Raw genomic sequence first — 18,371 nt, 5'->3', positions numbered from 1 at the left:
GCACAGAAATACTGAAGTCCCTTTACATAATTAAGATAGCTTTTCCTCCCAGTGATTTTTTTAAAGGTTTTATTTATATATCTGTGTGTGAGAGAGGGAGCATGAGCGGGGCGGGGGGGGGAAGAAGGGCAGAGCGAGAAGGACAAGCAGAATCTCCCGCTGAGCAGGGAGCCCGATGCGGGGCTCGATCCCAGGACCCTGAGATCATGACCCGAGCTGAAGTCAGATACTTAACCGACTGAGCCACCCAGGCGCCCCCCAGTGATTTTTTTAAAAAGACTTTTTTTCTCACTGGGTTTATTCCTAATAGTTTATTGTAACTCAGTAGTATATTGGGTTTATTCCTGGCTGCATCACTCATTCATTCATTTGCTCCTTCTCTGAGTGACCACCCAGTCTGCCCTCCTGAAGCTTAGATTCTAGTCCACAAGACAGGCCATAAATGATAAGGCCTAAGAAAACAATATTATGTAAATAAGTAAACAAAAAGGTTATTTTGAGATTGTCTTGAGGGCCAAAAGGGGAGGGAATCAACAGGGACGCATATCAGGGAGGGAAAGGGAGAAAGAGGCACCATTGGGTGGTCAAGGAAGGTCCACCTCTCTGAGCAGGAAACACATCATCATCAGACTCCTCTGGGGGCCTTCAAAGTCTTCCCCTCCCCCGACAGGGATCCAGCATCTCTCTCTCTCTCTCTCTCTCTCTCTCCTGGTCTCCTTAGTAACGCCCAAATCCTAGCTCCTGAAATGGAGGGGAAGACACTCAGAGAGGAGTGGGACGGGACTTCCTGTCCAGGCTGCTCTGGGAGAGGCTGAGGGGGAGGAAGTCCCGCCTTAGAGGGAGGTGCCTGGAGAGAGAATCCGGAACTTGATTCCCAGGCCGGTGGGTCATGGCTTTGCTGGCCTTATTACCACTGTTAGAACCACCTGCTATAAATCCTCATGAGTTCATCCATTTGTTTCTATTTCTACCTCCACCTTGGTTCCTCCCATCATCTCTCCTCTGAACCACTGCTCTAGCTTCCTCACTGGTCTCCCCTCTTCCAGTCTGGTACCTACTATCCGTTTTCCACTCAGCAGCCAGAGGGTTTTTTAAATTGCACACAGTCACTGCCCGTCCCCGCTTCAAGCCTTTCCGTGGGCTTTTCATGGCACCCAGAGCAAAATCCAGATCCCCCATCACTGCCCACAAGGCCCTGCCGGGTCTGCCTACACCACCTTCTCCAGGGCTTTCTACCCCTTGGTCCTCTGCTGGAGGAGGGGCAGTGAAGCCTTCCGTAGGTCCCTCACACTCTTTCCTCAGACATTAAAACACACCCACGTGCTCCAACAAGTTTAATTTCTTCTGTTATTTCATTTTCTAGGGGACTTTTAAAACTTTTCAGGGAAACTTTTGGATTATAAAGAACTCATTTCATTTTCTGTTGGCTATAGTTTCTCAACATTCAAAGGACATGCTCAGGCATTCTTTAAAGTAGGAAAATGGAAATATTTGGAAGAATAGAGAAAGAGGAAGAGACAAGGTTGGATCATATTAGAATTTGAGCAGAGTAGCATGGGGTTGAGAGTCCAAATGGTAACGGATGATCCAGAATGCTTTGGACTTCTGGGGCAGTGACAGGTACTAAGGGAGGAGTGAGGCATGATGGGTTAGTGCAGCTGACACAAGAGATCTTCAACACCTGGCCTGATTGTTCAGGCCTCCACCACTTTGCCCCCTCCTCCTTCAGCTCACGATGACATTGATCAAATCACCACTGCATCCTGAGTTGACAATGACAAAACCAAATGAACCACTGTTTTATTTTTTTAAAAAAGATTTTATTTTTAAGAAATCTCTATATCCAACGTAAGGCTCAAACTCACAACCCCAAGATCCAAGGTCACATGCCCCACTGACTGAGCCAGCCAGGCACCTCTATACTGTTGTTTTCAATTTAAAAGTGAGAAGAGCCTCTACTACGCATCTCCACAAGCTTTGGATGACACTGAGGTTTCACTGGTGAACCAAGGATGCCCCTCAAAATAGCAGGGATTCCAGCTCTGTGCATGTGGTGGGGGGGGGAGGGGACTCCTTGAACAGATTCATGGCAGGATATGCGATGAGCCTTCTCATGTGACTTCACTGATGTTCTCCTTCAGCTGTAGTTGACAAATAGCAAACTCCAGAAGCACCCCCGCCACCCCAAAGAGCTCCTTTAGTAGTTTTTGCTATTACTCCCAAGTAACAAGCCATCTCAAAACTTGGTGGCATAAAACACGATTTTCTTTTCCTCACAGATTCTGTGGCTCATGACAGCTTATCTCTGTTCCAAGCTGTCTGGGACCTCAAGCTGGGAAGAAGAGCTGGGGGTGACTTGAGGGCTGGGGGCTAGAATCATTTGGAGGCTCCTTCACTCACCTGTCTGGTGGTTGATAGTGGCTGTCAGCCAGAGCACCTACACCTGCGCTGTCCATGTGCTTGTGGGGTTCAAAGAGTGAGCATCCCAAGGGCACAAAATGGAAGCTGCATGGCATTTTATGCTCTCATTCTAGAAGTCACGTAGTGTCACCTCTGTGATACTCATTTAGTCAAAGCAGTCAAAAGGCCCTTCCAGGTTCATCAAAATGGCTATTTTGTCACAATGTCACGGAAGCCTGTGATGGACAGTACTGCCTCTGAAGTTCACTCCATTCCCTCCCACTTTCACCACCCTGACCTTTGATCCCACATGCACAGTTTCAGTTGTAGGGGCTCTACTAGAAAAAGTACTGTTCTAGTCCAGTCCTCCCACTTTTCAGTTGAGTCAAGTGAGGCTCAGAAAGGGGAGGACATCCCCCAGACTGAAGTAGTAGCACAGCCCAGGATGTCAGTGTATATATTTCCTGTTTTTTAAAATAGTAGCAAATCTTAATGGATGTGAAGTGATATCTCATTGTGGTTTTGACTTGCATTTCTCTAATCATTAGGGGGGTTGAGCAACTTTGTCATGTGGTAAATGGTCAGTCATAATATCATCTGTGGAGAAAAATGTGTTCAATTCCTTTGACCACTTTTTAATTAGGTTCTTTAATTTTTTGTGGTTGGTTTGTAGGAATTCTTTATGTTTTCTAGATATTAACCCCTTATCAGATATATGATTTGCAAATATTTTCTTCCATTCCATAGGTGACCTTTTTACTCTGTTGATTGTGTCCTCAGATGCATAGAAGCTTTAAAGTTTGATGTAGTTCCGTTTCTCTATTTTTGCTTTTATTGTGTGTGCTTTTGGTGTCATATCCAAGAAATTATTGCCACAGTCAACATCATGAAGATTTTCCCTCATGTTTTCTTGTAGGAGTCTTATAGATTTGGGTCTTACATTTAGCCTAGTTAATCCATTTTCGTTAAATTTTATATATGGTTGGTGTAAGATAAAGGTTCAATATTATTCTTTTGCAGGTAGATATCCAGTTTACCCAGCCCTATTTTCTGAAGAAACTGCCCTTTCCCAACTGAGTGCTTTTGGCATCCTTGTTGAAGATCAGTTGACTGATACATGAGGATTTATTTCTGGCTGTTCTATTTTATTGGTCTATACATCTGTCTTTGTGCTGGTATCACACTCTGTTTTGATTACTATTTCTTTGTAATAAGTTTTGAAATCAGGAAATGTAAGACATTCAACTTTGTTGTTCTTTTTCAAGATTGTTTGACTATTTGGGGTTCCTTTAGATTTGCTATGAATATTAGGATAGACTTTTCTATTTCTGAAAAAATTGTCATTGGGATTTTGATAGAGATTGCATTGTATCTGTAGATTGCTTTGGGTAGTATTGACATATTCACAATATTGAGTATTACAATCCATGATCATAGGATGCCATTCCATTTATTTATGTCTTCTTTGATTTCTTTTAGCACTGTTTTGTAGTTTTCAGCATACAAATCTTTCACCATCTTGTTTAAATTTATTCCTAAGTATTTTATTCTTTTTGATGTTATTGTAAATGGAATTGTTTTTTTAAAATTTCCTTTTAGGATTATTCATTGAATAGAAACAAACTGATTTTTATTTGTTGATTTTGTATCCTTCAAATTTGCTGAATTACAGTGTGTGTGTATGTAATCTTTAGTGTTTTCTACATAAAATCACATCAACTGTAATAGAAATGCTTTTACTTCTTCCTTTCCAATTTGAATGTCTTTTATTTCTTTTTCTTGCCTGATGGCTCTAGGACTTTTAATACTATGTTGAATAGAGTGGTGTCTGCTTCTAATCTTAGAGGAAAAGCTTTTAGTCTTTCACCATTAAGTATGATGTTAGCTGTGAGCTTTCCATATATGTCATTTATTATGTTGAGGTAGTTCCTTTCTAGTCCTGTTTTTTTGTTTTTTGTTTTTTTAATGATGAGAAGATACTGAATTTTGTCAAATGCTTTTTCTGTCTCAATTGAGATGATTGTGTTTTTTGGCCTTCATTCTGTTAATGTGGTGTATTACATTGATTGATTTTCATATGTTAAACCATCCTTGCATTCTGGGAATAAATCCTAGTAGGTCATGGAGTATAATACTTTTAATATGTGGTTGAATTTGGTTTGCTGGTATTTTTTTTTTTTTTTTTAGTAGGCTCCATGCCCAGCATGAAGCCCAATGTGGGGCTTGAATTCACGACCCTGAGATCAAGACCTGAGCCAAAATCAAGAGTCAGACATTTAACCAACTGAGCCACTCAGGAGCCCCTGGTTTGCTGGTATTTTACTGAAGATCTTTTGCATCAATATTTAGCAGAAATATGGTCTGGTCTGTGGTTTTCTCTTCTTGTAATGTCTTTGGCTTTGGTATCAGAGTAATGCTGGCTTCATAAAACAAGTTTGGAAGTTTTTCCTCTTCTTTAATTCTTTGGAAAGTGTGTTTGAGGAGGTGGATTGATGTTAAATCTTCTTTAAATATTTGGTAGAATTTTTAGTGATCTAGTTCTGGGCTATTCTTTGTTGGGTGGTTTATGATAACTGATTCAGTCTCCTTACTAGTTATTGGTCTGTTCAGATTTTCTATTTCTTCATGATTCAATATTGGTAAGTTGTGTATTTCTAGTAATTTATTCTTTTTAAAAATTTTTTATTTTTAATTTAAATTAAATTAGCCAAGGTATTGTGGTTTTTATTTATTCTAGGTTATCCAATTTATTGATGTATCATTGTTTATAGCATTCTCTTATAATCCTTTTTATTTCTGTGGAATCAGTTGCAATGTCCCCTGTTACAGTTCTAATGTTAGTTGAGTCTTTTTTTAAATTTTTATTTTATTTTTTTTGAGTCTTTTTTTTTAATTTAGCAAAATGTTTGTCAGTTTTGTTGGTCTTTAAAAAGAAACCAACTCTTAGTTTCATTGAATTTTTTAAATTTTCTATTTTGTTTACCTCTGCTCTAATCTTTGAATTTTCTTCCTCCTGCTCACTTTGTGTTTAGTTCATTTTTGTTTTCTAATTCTTTGAGGTGAAAAGTTAGGCTTTTGATTTGAGATCTTTCTTCTTTTTTGATGTACGCATTTACCACCATAAACTTCCTTCTTAGCACTGCTTTCACTGTATCCCCTAAGTTTTGGTATGTTGTGTTTTTGTTTTTATTTGTTTTATTTATTTATTTATGAGAGAGTAGCATGAGTGGAGGGAGGCAAAGAGGGAGAGGGAGAGAGAATCCTCAAACAAACTCCCTGCTGAGCCTGGAGCCTGACTCAGGGCTCAATCCCAGGACCCTGAGATCATGACCTGAGCCAAAGTCAGTTGCACAACCAACTCAGTTGATGGCTCAACCAACTAAGCCATCCAGGTGACCCTGTTTTTATTTGTCTTAAGGCATTTTCTAATTTACCTTGTGATTTCTTCTATGACCCTTGGTTGTTTAAGATCGTGTTGTTTGATTTCTACATATTTTTGATTTTCCTGTTTTTCTTCTGCTATTGATTTCTAATTACATTCCACTGTAATCAGAAAAAATACTTTTCTATAATTTCCATCTTTTAAAGTTTGTTAAGACTTAACCTGTGGCCCAAGATATGGTCTGTCTTGGAAATGTTCCATGTGCACTTAAGAAGAATGTATATTCTGCTGTTGTTGGGTGAATGTTCTGTATATGTCAAGTTCAGTTGGTCTATAGTGTTATTCAATTCCTCTATTTCCTCATCAATTTTCTGATTGTCCATCCATTATTGAAAGTGAGGTATTGAAATCTTTCTGTTACTGTGTTTCTGTCTATTTCTCCCTTCAATTCTGTCAATATTTGCTTCAAAAATTTAAAGATCTGATGTGTGATGCATAAATATTTTTATATACTTTTGGTTGAATCTACCTTTTTATTATTATGTAATGTTCTTTTTGTCAATTGTATCAGGTTTTTATCTAAAGTCCATTTTATCTGATATTAGATAGCCACATCTGCTCTCCTTTGGTCACCATTTACATGGAACATCTTTTTCCTTTCTTTCACTTTGAGCCTTTGGATGTTCTTAGATGGAAAGCAAGTCTCTTATAAATGGCATATAGCTGGATCCTCCTTTTTTTTTTTTTTTTTTTTTAAAGTAGGCTCTCCAAAGCAGGGCTTGAACACACAATCCTGAGATCAAGACCTGATCAAGAGTCAGGCACTCAACTCAGTCAGGCAACTGAGCCACCCAGACACACCCCTTTTTAAATCAGTTTAGCCATTCTATATCTTTTTATTGGGGAGTTTATTCCATTTACATTCAAAGTAATTACTAATGGGGAAGGACTTACTATAGATATCTTGTTAATTGTTTCCTATATGTCTTGTACCTTTTTTTTTTTTTAAAGATTTTATTTATTTGACAGAGAGAGACAGTGAAAGCAAGAACACAAGCAGGGGGAGTAGGAGAGGGAGAAGCAGGCTTCCCACTGAGCAGGGAGCCCAATGCAGGGCTTGATCCCAGGACCCTGGGATCATGACCTAAGCTGAAGGCAGATGCTTAACCACTGAGCCACCCAGGTGCCCTGTCTTGTACCTTTTTAACTCTTTCTTTCCTCTCTTACTGCCTTCTTTTGCTTTTGATTCATTTTTTTTTTGTAGTGGCATGCTATAATTCTTTTCTCATGTTGCTTTGATTTATATCATAGATTTTTTCTTTGTGGTTACCATTGTAAAAATACCTTAAAGTTATAACAGTCCATTAAAACTGATAACAACTTAATTTCAATTGCATACAGAAATGCCACTACTTACATCTCCACCACCCCAACTTTGTTATTGATGTCATAAATTACATGTTTATATATTGTATACTCATCAACATAGATTTATATCGTTTTATGTTTTTCTCATTTAAATCCTATCCAAGAATTAAAAGTGAACTTATGTACCAAAATTACAATAATACAGGTTACTATATTTGTGCATGTATTTTCCTTTACTGGAGAATTTTATATTTTTGTACAGTTTCATTTTGCTGTCCAGTATCCTTTCATTTAAACTTGAAAGATTCCCTTTAGTATTCGTATAGGGCAGCTGTAGTGGTAATGAACTCTTTCTACTTTGGTTTAACTGGGGAAGTCTTAATTTCTCTTTCACTTTTGAGGGACAGTTTTGTCAGATATACTATTCTTGGCTGACAGTTTTTCTTTTGCTAATTTGACTATACCATCTCAGTGCCTTCTGGGCTGCATGGATTTGGCCAAGAAATTCACTAATAATCTTATAGAAGCTTCCTTGTATGTAATGAGTTGTTTTTCCTCTTGATGCATTCCAGTTCCTCTGTCTTTGACTTTCAGTTGTTTGATTATAATGTGTCTCCGTGTGGATATTTGTGAATTTATCCTGGTTGAAGTTATTTGAATTTGTATATCCATTTCTTTCCTCAGATTTGGAAAAAAAAATTTTTTCCCAAATAAGTTCTCTGCTCCTTCTCTCTCTCTCTCTCTCTCTCTCTCTTCTGGGATTCCCATAATATGTATATTGGTCTGTTTGATGGTGCCTTATAAGTCCCTTAGGTTGTCTTCACTTTATTCTTTTTTCTTTTTGCTCCTCTGACTCAATTATTTCAAATGAATTGTGTTCAAGCTCTCTGATTTTTTCTCCTACATGATCAAGTCTGCTGTTTAGCCCCTCTGGTAAATATTCAATCCACTATTGTATTTTTCAGCTCCAGAATTTCTGTTAGGTTCTTTCTTACAGTTTCTTTTTGTTGATATTCTCATTTTGTTCATGTGTTGTTTTTCTGATTTCATTTTGTTGGCTATCTGTGTTCTCTTTTAGTACTTTGAGTAGCTTTAACATAGTTCTTTTGAATTATTTGGCAGGAAGTAGAGTGATCTGAGTTTCTTTAGTGTTGACTTCTGGACTTTTATAATTTTTATTTCATTGAGCCATGTTTTCTTGGTTCTTTTTTTTTTTTTTTTTTTTAGATTTGGGACTTTGAAAAAACCATGTTTGCATCCTACCCCAGATTCATTTGTTGAACTCCCCAAAGGTGATGGTGTTAGTAGGTGGAGACTTTAGGAGGTGCTTAGGTCATGAGAATAGATACCTTATGAATGAGATTAATGTCTTATAAAAGAGACCCCAGAGAACGCTGTAGACCCTTTTGCCATGTGAAGATAAAATAAAAAATTTGTGATCCAGAAGAGAGCCTTCACCTGATCATGCTGGTGCCATGATATTGAACTTCCAGATTTCAAAACTATGAGAAATAAATTTCTATTATTTATAAGCTACTCAGTTTGTGGTATTTTGTTATAGCAGCTTTAATGGACTAAGATAACCACCTTTTAATGAAATGGCTTAGTGCAGGAGAATACCTTCCTCAGTCAGCCTGGCTAGAAGTTCTGGGACCTTTCAAGCCTTTTCTGGGGATGTGACTTCTCTGGGCTTGTGTGTGTGTGTGTGTGTGTGTATGTGTGTATTTTACAGAATTTTTTTTTTAGGTTTAATGTAACTATCCACAAAGATGTATGGAGTAGGAACTTATGCATTAAAAATGTCTTTTATCCTAATGATATAATCTGCCAAAAATAAATTTTTAAAAATTTATTTATTTTAGTAAGTTCAATTAGCCAACATATAGTACATCATTAGTTTTTTGATGTAGTGTTCAGTGATTCATTAGTTGCATATAACACCCAGTGCTCATCACATTACATGTCCTCCCTAATACCCATTACCCGGTTACGACATCTTCCCACTCCCCTCCCTTCAGCAAACCTGTTTTTTCCTGGAGTCAAGAGTCTCTCATGGTTTGTCTCCCTCTCTGATTTCTTCCCATTCAGTTTTCCCTCTCTTCCCCTTTGGTCCTCTGTGCTATTCCTTATATTCCACCTATGAGTGAAACCATATGATTATTGTCTTTCTCTGCTTGACTTATTTCACTTAGCTTAATCCCCTCCAGTTCCGTCCATGTTGATGCAAATGGTAGGTATTCATCCTTTCTGATGGCTGAGTATTATTCCATCGTGTATATGAACCACATCTTTATCCATTCATCTGTTGAAGGACACCTTGGCTCCTTCCACAGTTTGGCTATTGTGAACATTGCTGCTATGAACATTAGGGTGCATGTGCCCCTTCTTTTCACTACATCTGTATCTTTGGGGTAACTACTTAGTAGTGCAATTGCTGGGTCATTGGGTAGCTCTATTTTTAACATTTTGAGGACCCTTCATACTGTTTTCCAGAGTGGCTATACTGGCTTGCATTCCCACCAACAGTGTAAGAGGTTCCCCTTTCTCCACATCATTGCCAACATTTGTTGTTCCCTGTCTTGTTAATTTTAGCCATTCTGACTGGTGTAATGTGGTATCTCATTGTGGTTTTGATTTGTATTTCCCTGATGGCTAGTGATGTTGAACACTTCTTCATGTGTCTGTTAGCCATTTGTATGTCTTCTTTGGAGAAGTGTCTGTTCATGTCTTCTGCCCATTTCTTGACTGGATTATTTGTTTTTTGGTTGTTGAGTTTTAGAAATTCTTTATAGATCTTGGACACCAGCCCTTCATTTGTTACGTCATTTGCAAATATCTTCTCCCATTCCATGAGTTGCCTTTTAGTTTTGTTGACTGTTTCCTAAAATTCAAGTTAGTTAACATATAGTCTAGTATTGGTTTTAGGAGTAGAACTTAGTGATTCATCACTTATATATAACACCCACTGCTCAACCCAACAAGTGCCCTCCTTAATGCCCATCATCCATTTAGCCCATCCTCCCCTCCACCTCCCCTTCAGCAACCCTCAGTTTGTGCTCTATAGTTAAGAGTCTCTTATGGTTTGCCTTCTTCTCTGTTTTTATCTTATTTTATTTTCCCTTCCCTTCCCCTGTGTTCATCTGTTTTGTTTCTTAAATTCCACATATGAGTGAAATCATATGATATTTGTCTTTCTCTGACTGACTTATTTCACTTAGTATAATACCCTCTAGGTATTATCTCTCCCATTTTATTCGTTGCTTTTTAGTTTTGTTGGTTGTTTCCTTCACTGTGCAGAAGATTTTTATCTTAATAAGGTCCCAATAGTTCATTTTTGCTCTTGTTTTCCTTGCCTCCAGAGACATGTCTAGTAAGAATTTGCTGCAGCTGAGGTCAAAGGGGCTGCTGCCTGTTTTCTCCTCTAGGATTTTGATGGTTTCCTGGCTTACATTTAGGTATTTCATCCATTTTGAATTTATTTTTGTGTATAGTGTAAGAAAGTGGTCCAGTTTCATTCTTCTGCATGTCACTGTCCAGTTTTCCCAACACCATTTGTTGAATATACTGTCTTTGTGTGTGTGTTTTAATTTTTTTATTTAAATTCAATTAGCCAAGGTATAGTACATCATTAGTTTTTGATATAATGTTCAATGTGTGTGTTTTTTTAGCTGTCTCAAATTCCCTAAACAGCTTGTTTTTTCTTCTCAGGAGATCACAATCTTATTCCTCCTGGTGTCATCTTGTGGAACTGCATAATGTCTGTAGCTCTGAGCCACTTTGATGGTCTCTGTTTTCAGCACTTCTTTTTCTTTTTTTTTTAAATTCTTTTTTTTTATTATTATGTTATGTTAGTCACCATACGGTACATCATTAGTTTTTGATGTAGTGTTTCATGATTCATTATTTGCGCTTCTAAACTGCTCTGCTGTTCCTACTATGCTCTGAATCAGATGACACAGAAACCATCCCCTCAGGCAGCCCCCAGACAATCCAGATTGTTTGATGCATGGTCTGTTCTGTTTCCATCTTGAGGGTGGAGCAGGTATGGGAGGTTTCTTCCTAATTGTGTCGCTACACCAGGTTGGGGGTGGCGTATGAGTGTACAAAACTTTGCAAACTTTCCTACAGCTTTCACTGGAATCCCTTCTTGGTTTTCCATTGGCCTGGGTGCTGCTGCTTCTCAGTTGGTTTCTAGCATTCTTACAAAGGTATTTTGGCCCATAGAGTGTGGTTATTTGGATGTCTCCATGGGAGAAGGCTTGGGGACTTCTTAGTCTGTCATTTTACTGATGTCAGTACCTTAAATGATTTAAAAACAATAATTTTCACCAGTAGCTTGGAGTAGATGCATGGAGCTTCTCACACTGTCATACCAACTGCATAAGACTATTCCTGTTTTAAACCCCAAAGTTTGTGATGATTAGTTACAGCAACCATAGCAAACATACTTAGCTCAGTATTTAAAACTATATATATATATATACCTTTTACTTATTATGTAGAAATGGTATAAATTTAATATATTTATTACTCTTTGGCTCTTAACATGGAGATTGAACTTATTCACAGTATTTTTCCTCTAAATCATCTTCATGTACATCCACACTTCCAAATCTAACTAGAATCTTCTTATTAGGAAGAAGACAGAGCCATAAACCCAAGGATTATGGGAGTAAGAGATCTGAGTTCTATTATCCATTCCCTGTGTAACTTTAGGTAAGCCCAGTCTCTGGGTCTCAACTTCCTCATATGTTACATTGAAGGGTTGGACCTTGGGGTGGACATAAATGTTGTTTTTAGCCTGTTGAACATTTATATCATTGGGTTGGTGGATTCCCTACCTAGCACTTCCTCTCCCTTATAATAATGAGTAAGTGAAAGGCATAGGAAAGGCGATTTCAAATGACTCCTTGGGATTCATTTGTGGAGGCTGGGAATAAGAAGCTCTCTTTCCATCTTGGCTGCTAGGATGAGGTAATGAATGTCAACATTTTCTATACTTAATCTCTTCCATTATATGGATAAGGTCTATGTGTAGCAAAAGCCAGGCAGAGATGAATAGAGATGAAAGAATTTCAAAGAATAAGAGTCTTGGTGGCACTGAGTCCTTAGTCCTAAAGCTCTGTGAGGAACTTAGAATCCTCCTCAGCTACAGGATCACATTAAACTAATATTTTTCGTTTTTATCCCTTGTAAGGAAAGGTTCTTCACTAATATGTAGAGCATGCTGGAGAGAGCCCAGACCAACTTTATCTTTTTCTCCTACTATCTGTACCCCTGAATTCCCTTGAGCCTCAGTTTCTTCATTCACACAATAAAGATAATCATTCTTATACTCAAGTTGCTATGCAGGTAAATACAATAATATGGGAAAAGTAGATGCTTGGTGTACAGTAGATGCCCAACAAATAGTAGTATTGTAGTAACACCAATTTAATCATTTCTCAAGCTGGATGTTGCTCAGAGTTCAGAGGTTATAACAAAATAGAAAAATTAAATAAGTAAGGCTTTAGGAACAGAAAAAAATGGTTTGAAATTGTACTTCAGTGCTCTGTGGATGTGGGAACTTTATCACCTGGCATCCCTTAGGACAGTGCTGACTTTAAGCAAACTGGCTTAACAAGATGTTTTCTCTCCCATTATCGGAGGTCCAGAAGTGGGGTTGGAACCAGGAACAATATGGCTGTGCAATGTTGTCAACCCACATTCTTTACATCTTTGCACTTCTCTAGAGCAGATTTTTCCTCAACTTGGTTCCCCTCATGGTCATAAGATGTCTCTCTGGAGCACCTGGGGCAAACTGATTCCTTGTTCCTAGCCAACAGGAGAGAGAATTGTATTAGCTTCCCAGATTTCTCTGCAAGTCTGTCCTTTTCACTTATGGACACAAATTGGCTTAAGCCAGTCTCATATTTGAGTTAACCACTAGTAGGGAGTCATGAAATTACCTTAAATGGTTTAAATCTAGCTATTGGGTGTGGGTTATTCAATATTGGGATGTCAACCAAAATATCCCTCACCATTCAATTGACCTTTCTGAGTCTGTTTCTCCTCCTGTAAAACACTTAACTCACAGGTTGCTGAGAGAATGACAGATCAAATGTATAATGCACCTTCAATAATATTTAGCATAATCTAGTAATTCAATGAATAGAGGATTGGTTAACTGAGATGATAGCCCATAACAGGGGGTGGAGGAGACAAACTCACTAGTCACAAACACCTTGGTGCCCGGACCTGACTGGAACTCTGTGTCAGGTTTCCCCTCCTTGAACTTCACACAGTAGTAGATGCCGGCGTCTGCAAGAGAGATTTCACTGATGCGGATGGAAAAGTCTGTGTTGTCAGGTTTGGTGGGGTGTCCAATTTCTTTTACTCTGGGAAAGAAACCTTCTTTGAAGTTGTAGATTAATTCCCGGTTTGGCCCATGTCCCTTGAACCATAAGACAGGTCCTTTTGGAAATGAATCTGGTACACTGCAACTCAAGATGATTGTCTCTCCAGTTGATACAGTCTGTGTCATCTCAGCTTGTTGCACCTGGAATATCTCATGTGTGGTTCCTGCAAAGAAATGCAAAATCATTTCCCATTTCTCGTGCTCTGGCCCAGGCAGGACTGAAGAACTAGGATCCACATCATGGGTGGGCCTCATTCATGACTTCTGTTAATGACGTGTGTGCACACACACACACACACTGAGTTTAGAGAGGCCTCTGCAAGTGGTGGAAGCTCCTGACCTGGGAGAGGAGTCAGTGCAGAGGATCAGATGTATCACCTCCCCAGTTCCACGTCCCAGCCCCTAACCAAGGAAAGAGGAGGACAGGGAGGGAGAGGACTGGGATTATGTACTGATAGTGTTTATAGAGAGAGACCAGTCCCTCTCCCATCTAAATGCCAAAAATCACTCAATACATTTGGAGATGGGTCCAAGTGTCCTCTGTCGACCTCATACCTATAGGGAGTTTGGGATTGACCCTCATCTCTTTTCTGAAGGGTGAGCAGCCACTGAATTTGTGGAGATATTAGTGCTGAGAGGTGTGGAGAAAGGGTAAGTCAAGAGATAACAAACCTAGAGATTCAGGAGCCATTTAAGACTACTAAATAGAGGCATGCAGGCAGAGTATGGTTCCTCTGCTTATCTGGCAAGGGGGAAGAGAGAGACAGTTTCCTCTTAAGAAAAAAGAGTAGAACCTCAAGGGACCTTATCAATTTTGGAGGGCCCACAACTGACCCCCAACACCCACTACCACCACCATCACTACCCCATATTAGTCAGGTCCTGGTAATCTCTCTCCTTTCAGGTTGGCAAACCATCAAAAGCACAGATGGGCTAAGGTGTGGGTTAGAGAGACAAGGGAACTCGTCTGGTGAGGCTGGGAGACAATGTGGGGAAGCTGCCTACACTCACACTTTTTGGCTTGAGGGACATATGTAAATTTTCCATGGCCAGTTGGATATCATGGAATGTGACTGGACTTGAAGAGAACATCACTGAGGAAGACTAGTTCTCCCAGAAGAACAGATAGACACACTAATCTCACTGCATTTAACATAATTAATCCAGAGAGTGGCAAGAAGTAGCAAACACTGGTTGTCCTCAGAGAAGAGAATAGCAGAGCTGGGGGTAGATTAGGGCAGAGCAGGAAAAGATCAAATGCCAGGAGAGTGACTCAACCCCTCTAGGACAGCTTTTCCAAACAAGATGTGGGGGTGGGTGATACTCAAGACCCGTCCTTCTGGTCTCCTGGCTCTCCAGAAGCCGTAGTAGGAGACCACACCCACTCATTGACTTCCTGTGTGGGGAACGGGGTCCTGACTGCATTGTGGTGGCCCCTCAGAGACCTGCCACCAGGCTTCACTCACATTCCAGTGAGAAATGGGTGAGTGGATTTGTGCAGGCTTGTAGAGATTCTGCCTGCCTGTGGATCCCTTTGCTTTGGCTCAGGAGGTATTGGGCTTAGGAGGCAAACTCTACCCCGTGTTAAGATTTCATCCTGAATCTGGAAGATAAGATATGGCAACAAGGGTCAGTGAATGGAAAATGGGTCTCAGAGCATAGGTTAGAAGATACTCAGTGGATAGCTCTCATCCCAGGATTGTCCCCCAGACCTTAGAAAAGCCAGCTGGCCATGTAGGTCTGTTTTTCTCATTTTTTGGATCATAAAGTGCACACCTGTAGTTGTATTGTGCCTACCTGGTGTCTTTTTTTTTTTTTTAAGATTTTATTTATTTATTTGAGAGAGAGAGAGAGAGAATGAGAGAGAGAGCATGAGAGGGGGGAGGGTCAGAGGGAGAAGCAGACCCCCCGCTGAGCAGGGAGCCCGATGCGGGACTTGATCCAGGGACTCCAGGATCATGACCTGAGCCAAAGGCAGTCGCTTAACCAACTGAGCCACCCAGGCGCCCCAACCTGGTGTCTTTTTATGTGAGAGTTTCCCTTGTCATGTGTCACTGGTTTGGTGGAGTTGGCCATCAGGGCAGGGCATGGCCTGTCAACATGGCTTGATTCAATATTAGGCACAGGACCACAGAATGGTTAATTAATAGGGCCATCTGCAGAATCTAACTTATAGGGTGGTTTGTGATTGAAGGGGCACAGAATCTAGTATGTAGTGATGATTTGGTACATGTTTCAGATTTTAAAAAGTTTATTTTTATAAACCAAGAGGATGGAGTTTGTCAGGGTGTACTCACCATTCACAGACACAAAGGTGCCTGAACCAGATACATACGCCATGTCAGGGTGCGCTATTGTTAGCTTCACACAGTAATAGGTGCCCACATCTTTGGGTGACACATCACTGATGCGGATGGAATAGTCTGTTTGGTTGAACTCTGTGTTTTCCACTTGGGTTACTCGGGGGAATTGGCTTCCATTGAAATTGTAGATTAAGTGTCGTTCTTGCCCATTCTCCCTGAACCACAAGACAGGCCCTGCTGGGGATTGAGCAGACACGTTGCAGCCCAGTGTTAAGATCTCTCCAGCTCTGACTGAAACTGAACTCTCAGGCTGGATCACCTGGAAGTCTTCAACCGAAGTTCCTGGAAAGAAATTTTGCATCCTTTCTCATGTTCTTTGTCTTGGCCGAAGATGTTCTGAGGGTCTGGTTTTAGATCAAGGTGGGGCCTCATTACACACTCTTTTAGCAATATGTACTGACGCCAAAGTATGAAAATTACAAACTGCGTTGCCATATGGGATGAGGGGAAGGGGACCAATGTACAGAAAGGTGGAGGGTACCTTTGTTCTGCATCAGGATAAGAGAATGGCCTGGAGCTATATAAACAGGGGAACTTGCTGAATAACAAATTACCACAAACTTACTTTAAGGAAACACATATTATTTCATAGTTCCTATGGACCGGGAATTCAGGCACAGCTTAGCTTAGCTGTCATACACAGAAGGAATATGATGTGAAGACACAGTGGGAATGCCATGTACAATCAGAGGATGGTCTGAGGCTATCAGAAGCTAGAAAAGAGGCCTGGAACAGATTCCTCCTCACAGTTTATAGCAGCTTTAGTTATAATTGCCAAGCTTGAAAGCAACCAAGATGACCTTCAGTAGGTGAATGGATAAAGAAATTGTGGTACACCTAGACAGCAGAATATTATCCAGTGCTAACAACAAATGAGCTATCAAGCCCTGAAAATATATGGAAGAAGCTTAAACAAAAGGAGAAGCCTGCATACTGCATGATTCCAAGTACATGATATTCTGGAAAAGGCAAAACTATGGGGGAAGGGAATATATCAGTGATTGCCAGGGTTAGGGTGGAAAGAGATAAATAAGCAGAGCACTGAGCATTTTTAGGGCAGTAAGCTACTCTGTATAATACTATAAAAGTGGATATCACTATATATTTGTCCAAACCCATAGACTATAAAATACTAAGGGTGAAACATAATGTGAATTATGGACTTTGGGTGTTAATGACATGCTAGTGTAGGTTCATCATTTGTAATAAATATACCACTCTGGTGGAGGATATTGGTAATTGGAGAGAGTGATATGTGGGGACAGGGAGTGGTATGGGAAATCTCTGCACTGTCTGTTCCATTCTGGTGTGAAACTAAAACTGCTTTAAAATACAAAGTCTATTTATAAAAAAGTCATTTCCATATCAAAGGTCATTTAGATTTTCTTCTATGATATCTTGTAGGAATTTTATAGTTTTGTGTTTTACATTTGAGTTATTTTTATGAAGGTTGTTAGGTCTGTGTCTAGAATCAATTTTTTTCTTTTTGCACATGGATGTCCAGATGTCCAATTGCTCCAGCAACATTTGTTAAAAAGACTTTTTGCTCCTTTCCCAAAGATCAGTTGGCTGTATTTATGTGGGTCTATTTCTGGACTTTCTATTCTGTTGCATTGATATGTGTGTCTATTCTTTCACCAATGCCACTGTTTCAATTACTGTAGCTTTCTAGTAAGTCTTGTATTGAATGGTGTCAGTCCTCTGACTTTGTTCTTCTCCAACATTGAGTTGGCTATTCTGGATTTTTAACTTCTCCATATGAACTTTAGAATCAGTTTGTCAATATCCATCAAATAGTTTGCTCTTATATTGATTGGGATTGCATTTAATCCTTAGATCAAGTTGGGAAGAATGAATATCCTGACAATATTGAGTCTTCCTATCCATGAACATGGGATGTATCTCTATTTGTTTAGTTCTTCTTTGATTTAAAAGTGATTGCTTTAATTGGTTTTATAGCTTTCCTTATATACATCTTGTACATATATTATGAGATTTATAACTATTTCTCTTTTTTAGAGGGTGATAATGTAAATGGTCACATGTATTTTTAGTATATAGAAACATAATTGATTTTTTAACTTATATTTTTACCTTAAAATGTACAGTAAATATCTTTTTTAAATTAACATATAATGTATTATTTGTTTCGGGGTACAGGTCTGTGATTCATCAGTTTTACACAATTCACAGTGCTCACCATAGCACATACCCTCCCCAATGTCCATCACCCAGCCACCCCATCCCTCCCACCCCCCTCCACTCCAGCAACCCTCAGTTTGTTTCCTGAGATTAAGAGTCTCTTATGGTTTGTCTCTCTCTCTGGTTTCATCTTGTTTCATTTTTCACTCCCTTCCCCTATGATCCTCTGTCTTGTTTCTCAAATTCCTCATATCAGTGAGGTCATATGATACTTGTCTTTCTCTGATTGACTTATTTAGCCTAGCATAATACCTTCTAG

At 39.4% G+C, this 18,371-nt stretch overlaps 1 protein-coding gene across 1 annotated transcript; it reads right to left on the bottom strand.

Moving 5' to 3' along the window:
- Positions 1–13,265: 13,265 nt before the first annotated feature.
- On the bottom strand, positions 13,266–15,887 carry LOC135361841 (signal-regulatory protein delta-like). Its single transcript, XM_064573540.1, has 2 exons — positions 15,845–15,887; positions 13,266–13,711 (listed from the first exon to the last, which is right to left on the bottom strand). Exons 1-2 carry the CDS (start codon positions 15,885–15,887, stop codon positions 13,266–13,268), a joined length of 489 nt encoding a protein of 162 aa, XP_064429610.1.
- Between the last annotated feature and the right edge of the window lie 2,484 nt (positions 15,888–18,371).

Source organism: Mirounga angustirostris, unplaced genomic scaffold (genome assembly GCF_029215605.1).
Source record: "Mirounga angustirostris isolate CCGP_5_RB_7025 unplaced genomic scaffold, mMirAng1.0.hap1 SCAF_10, whole genome shotgun sequence".
Lineage (NCBI taxonomy): Eukaryota > Metazoa > Chordata > Mammalia > Carnivora > Phocidae > Mirounga > Mirounga angustirostris.
This window is presented reverse-complemented; position numbering and strand designations above follow the sequence as displayed.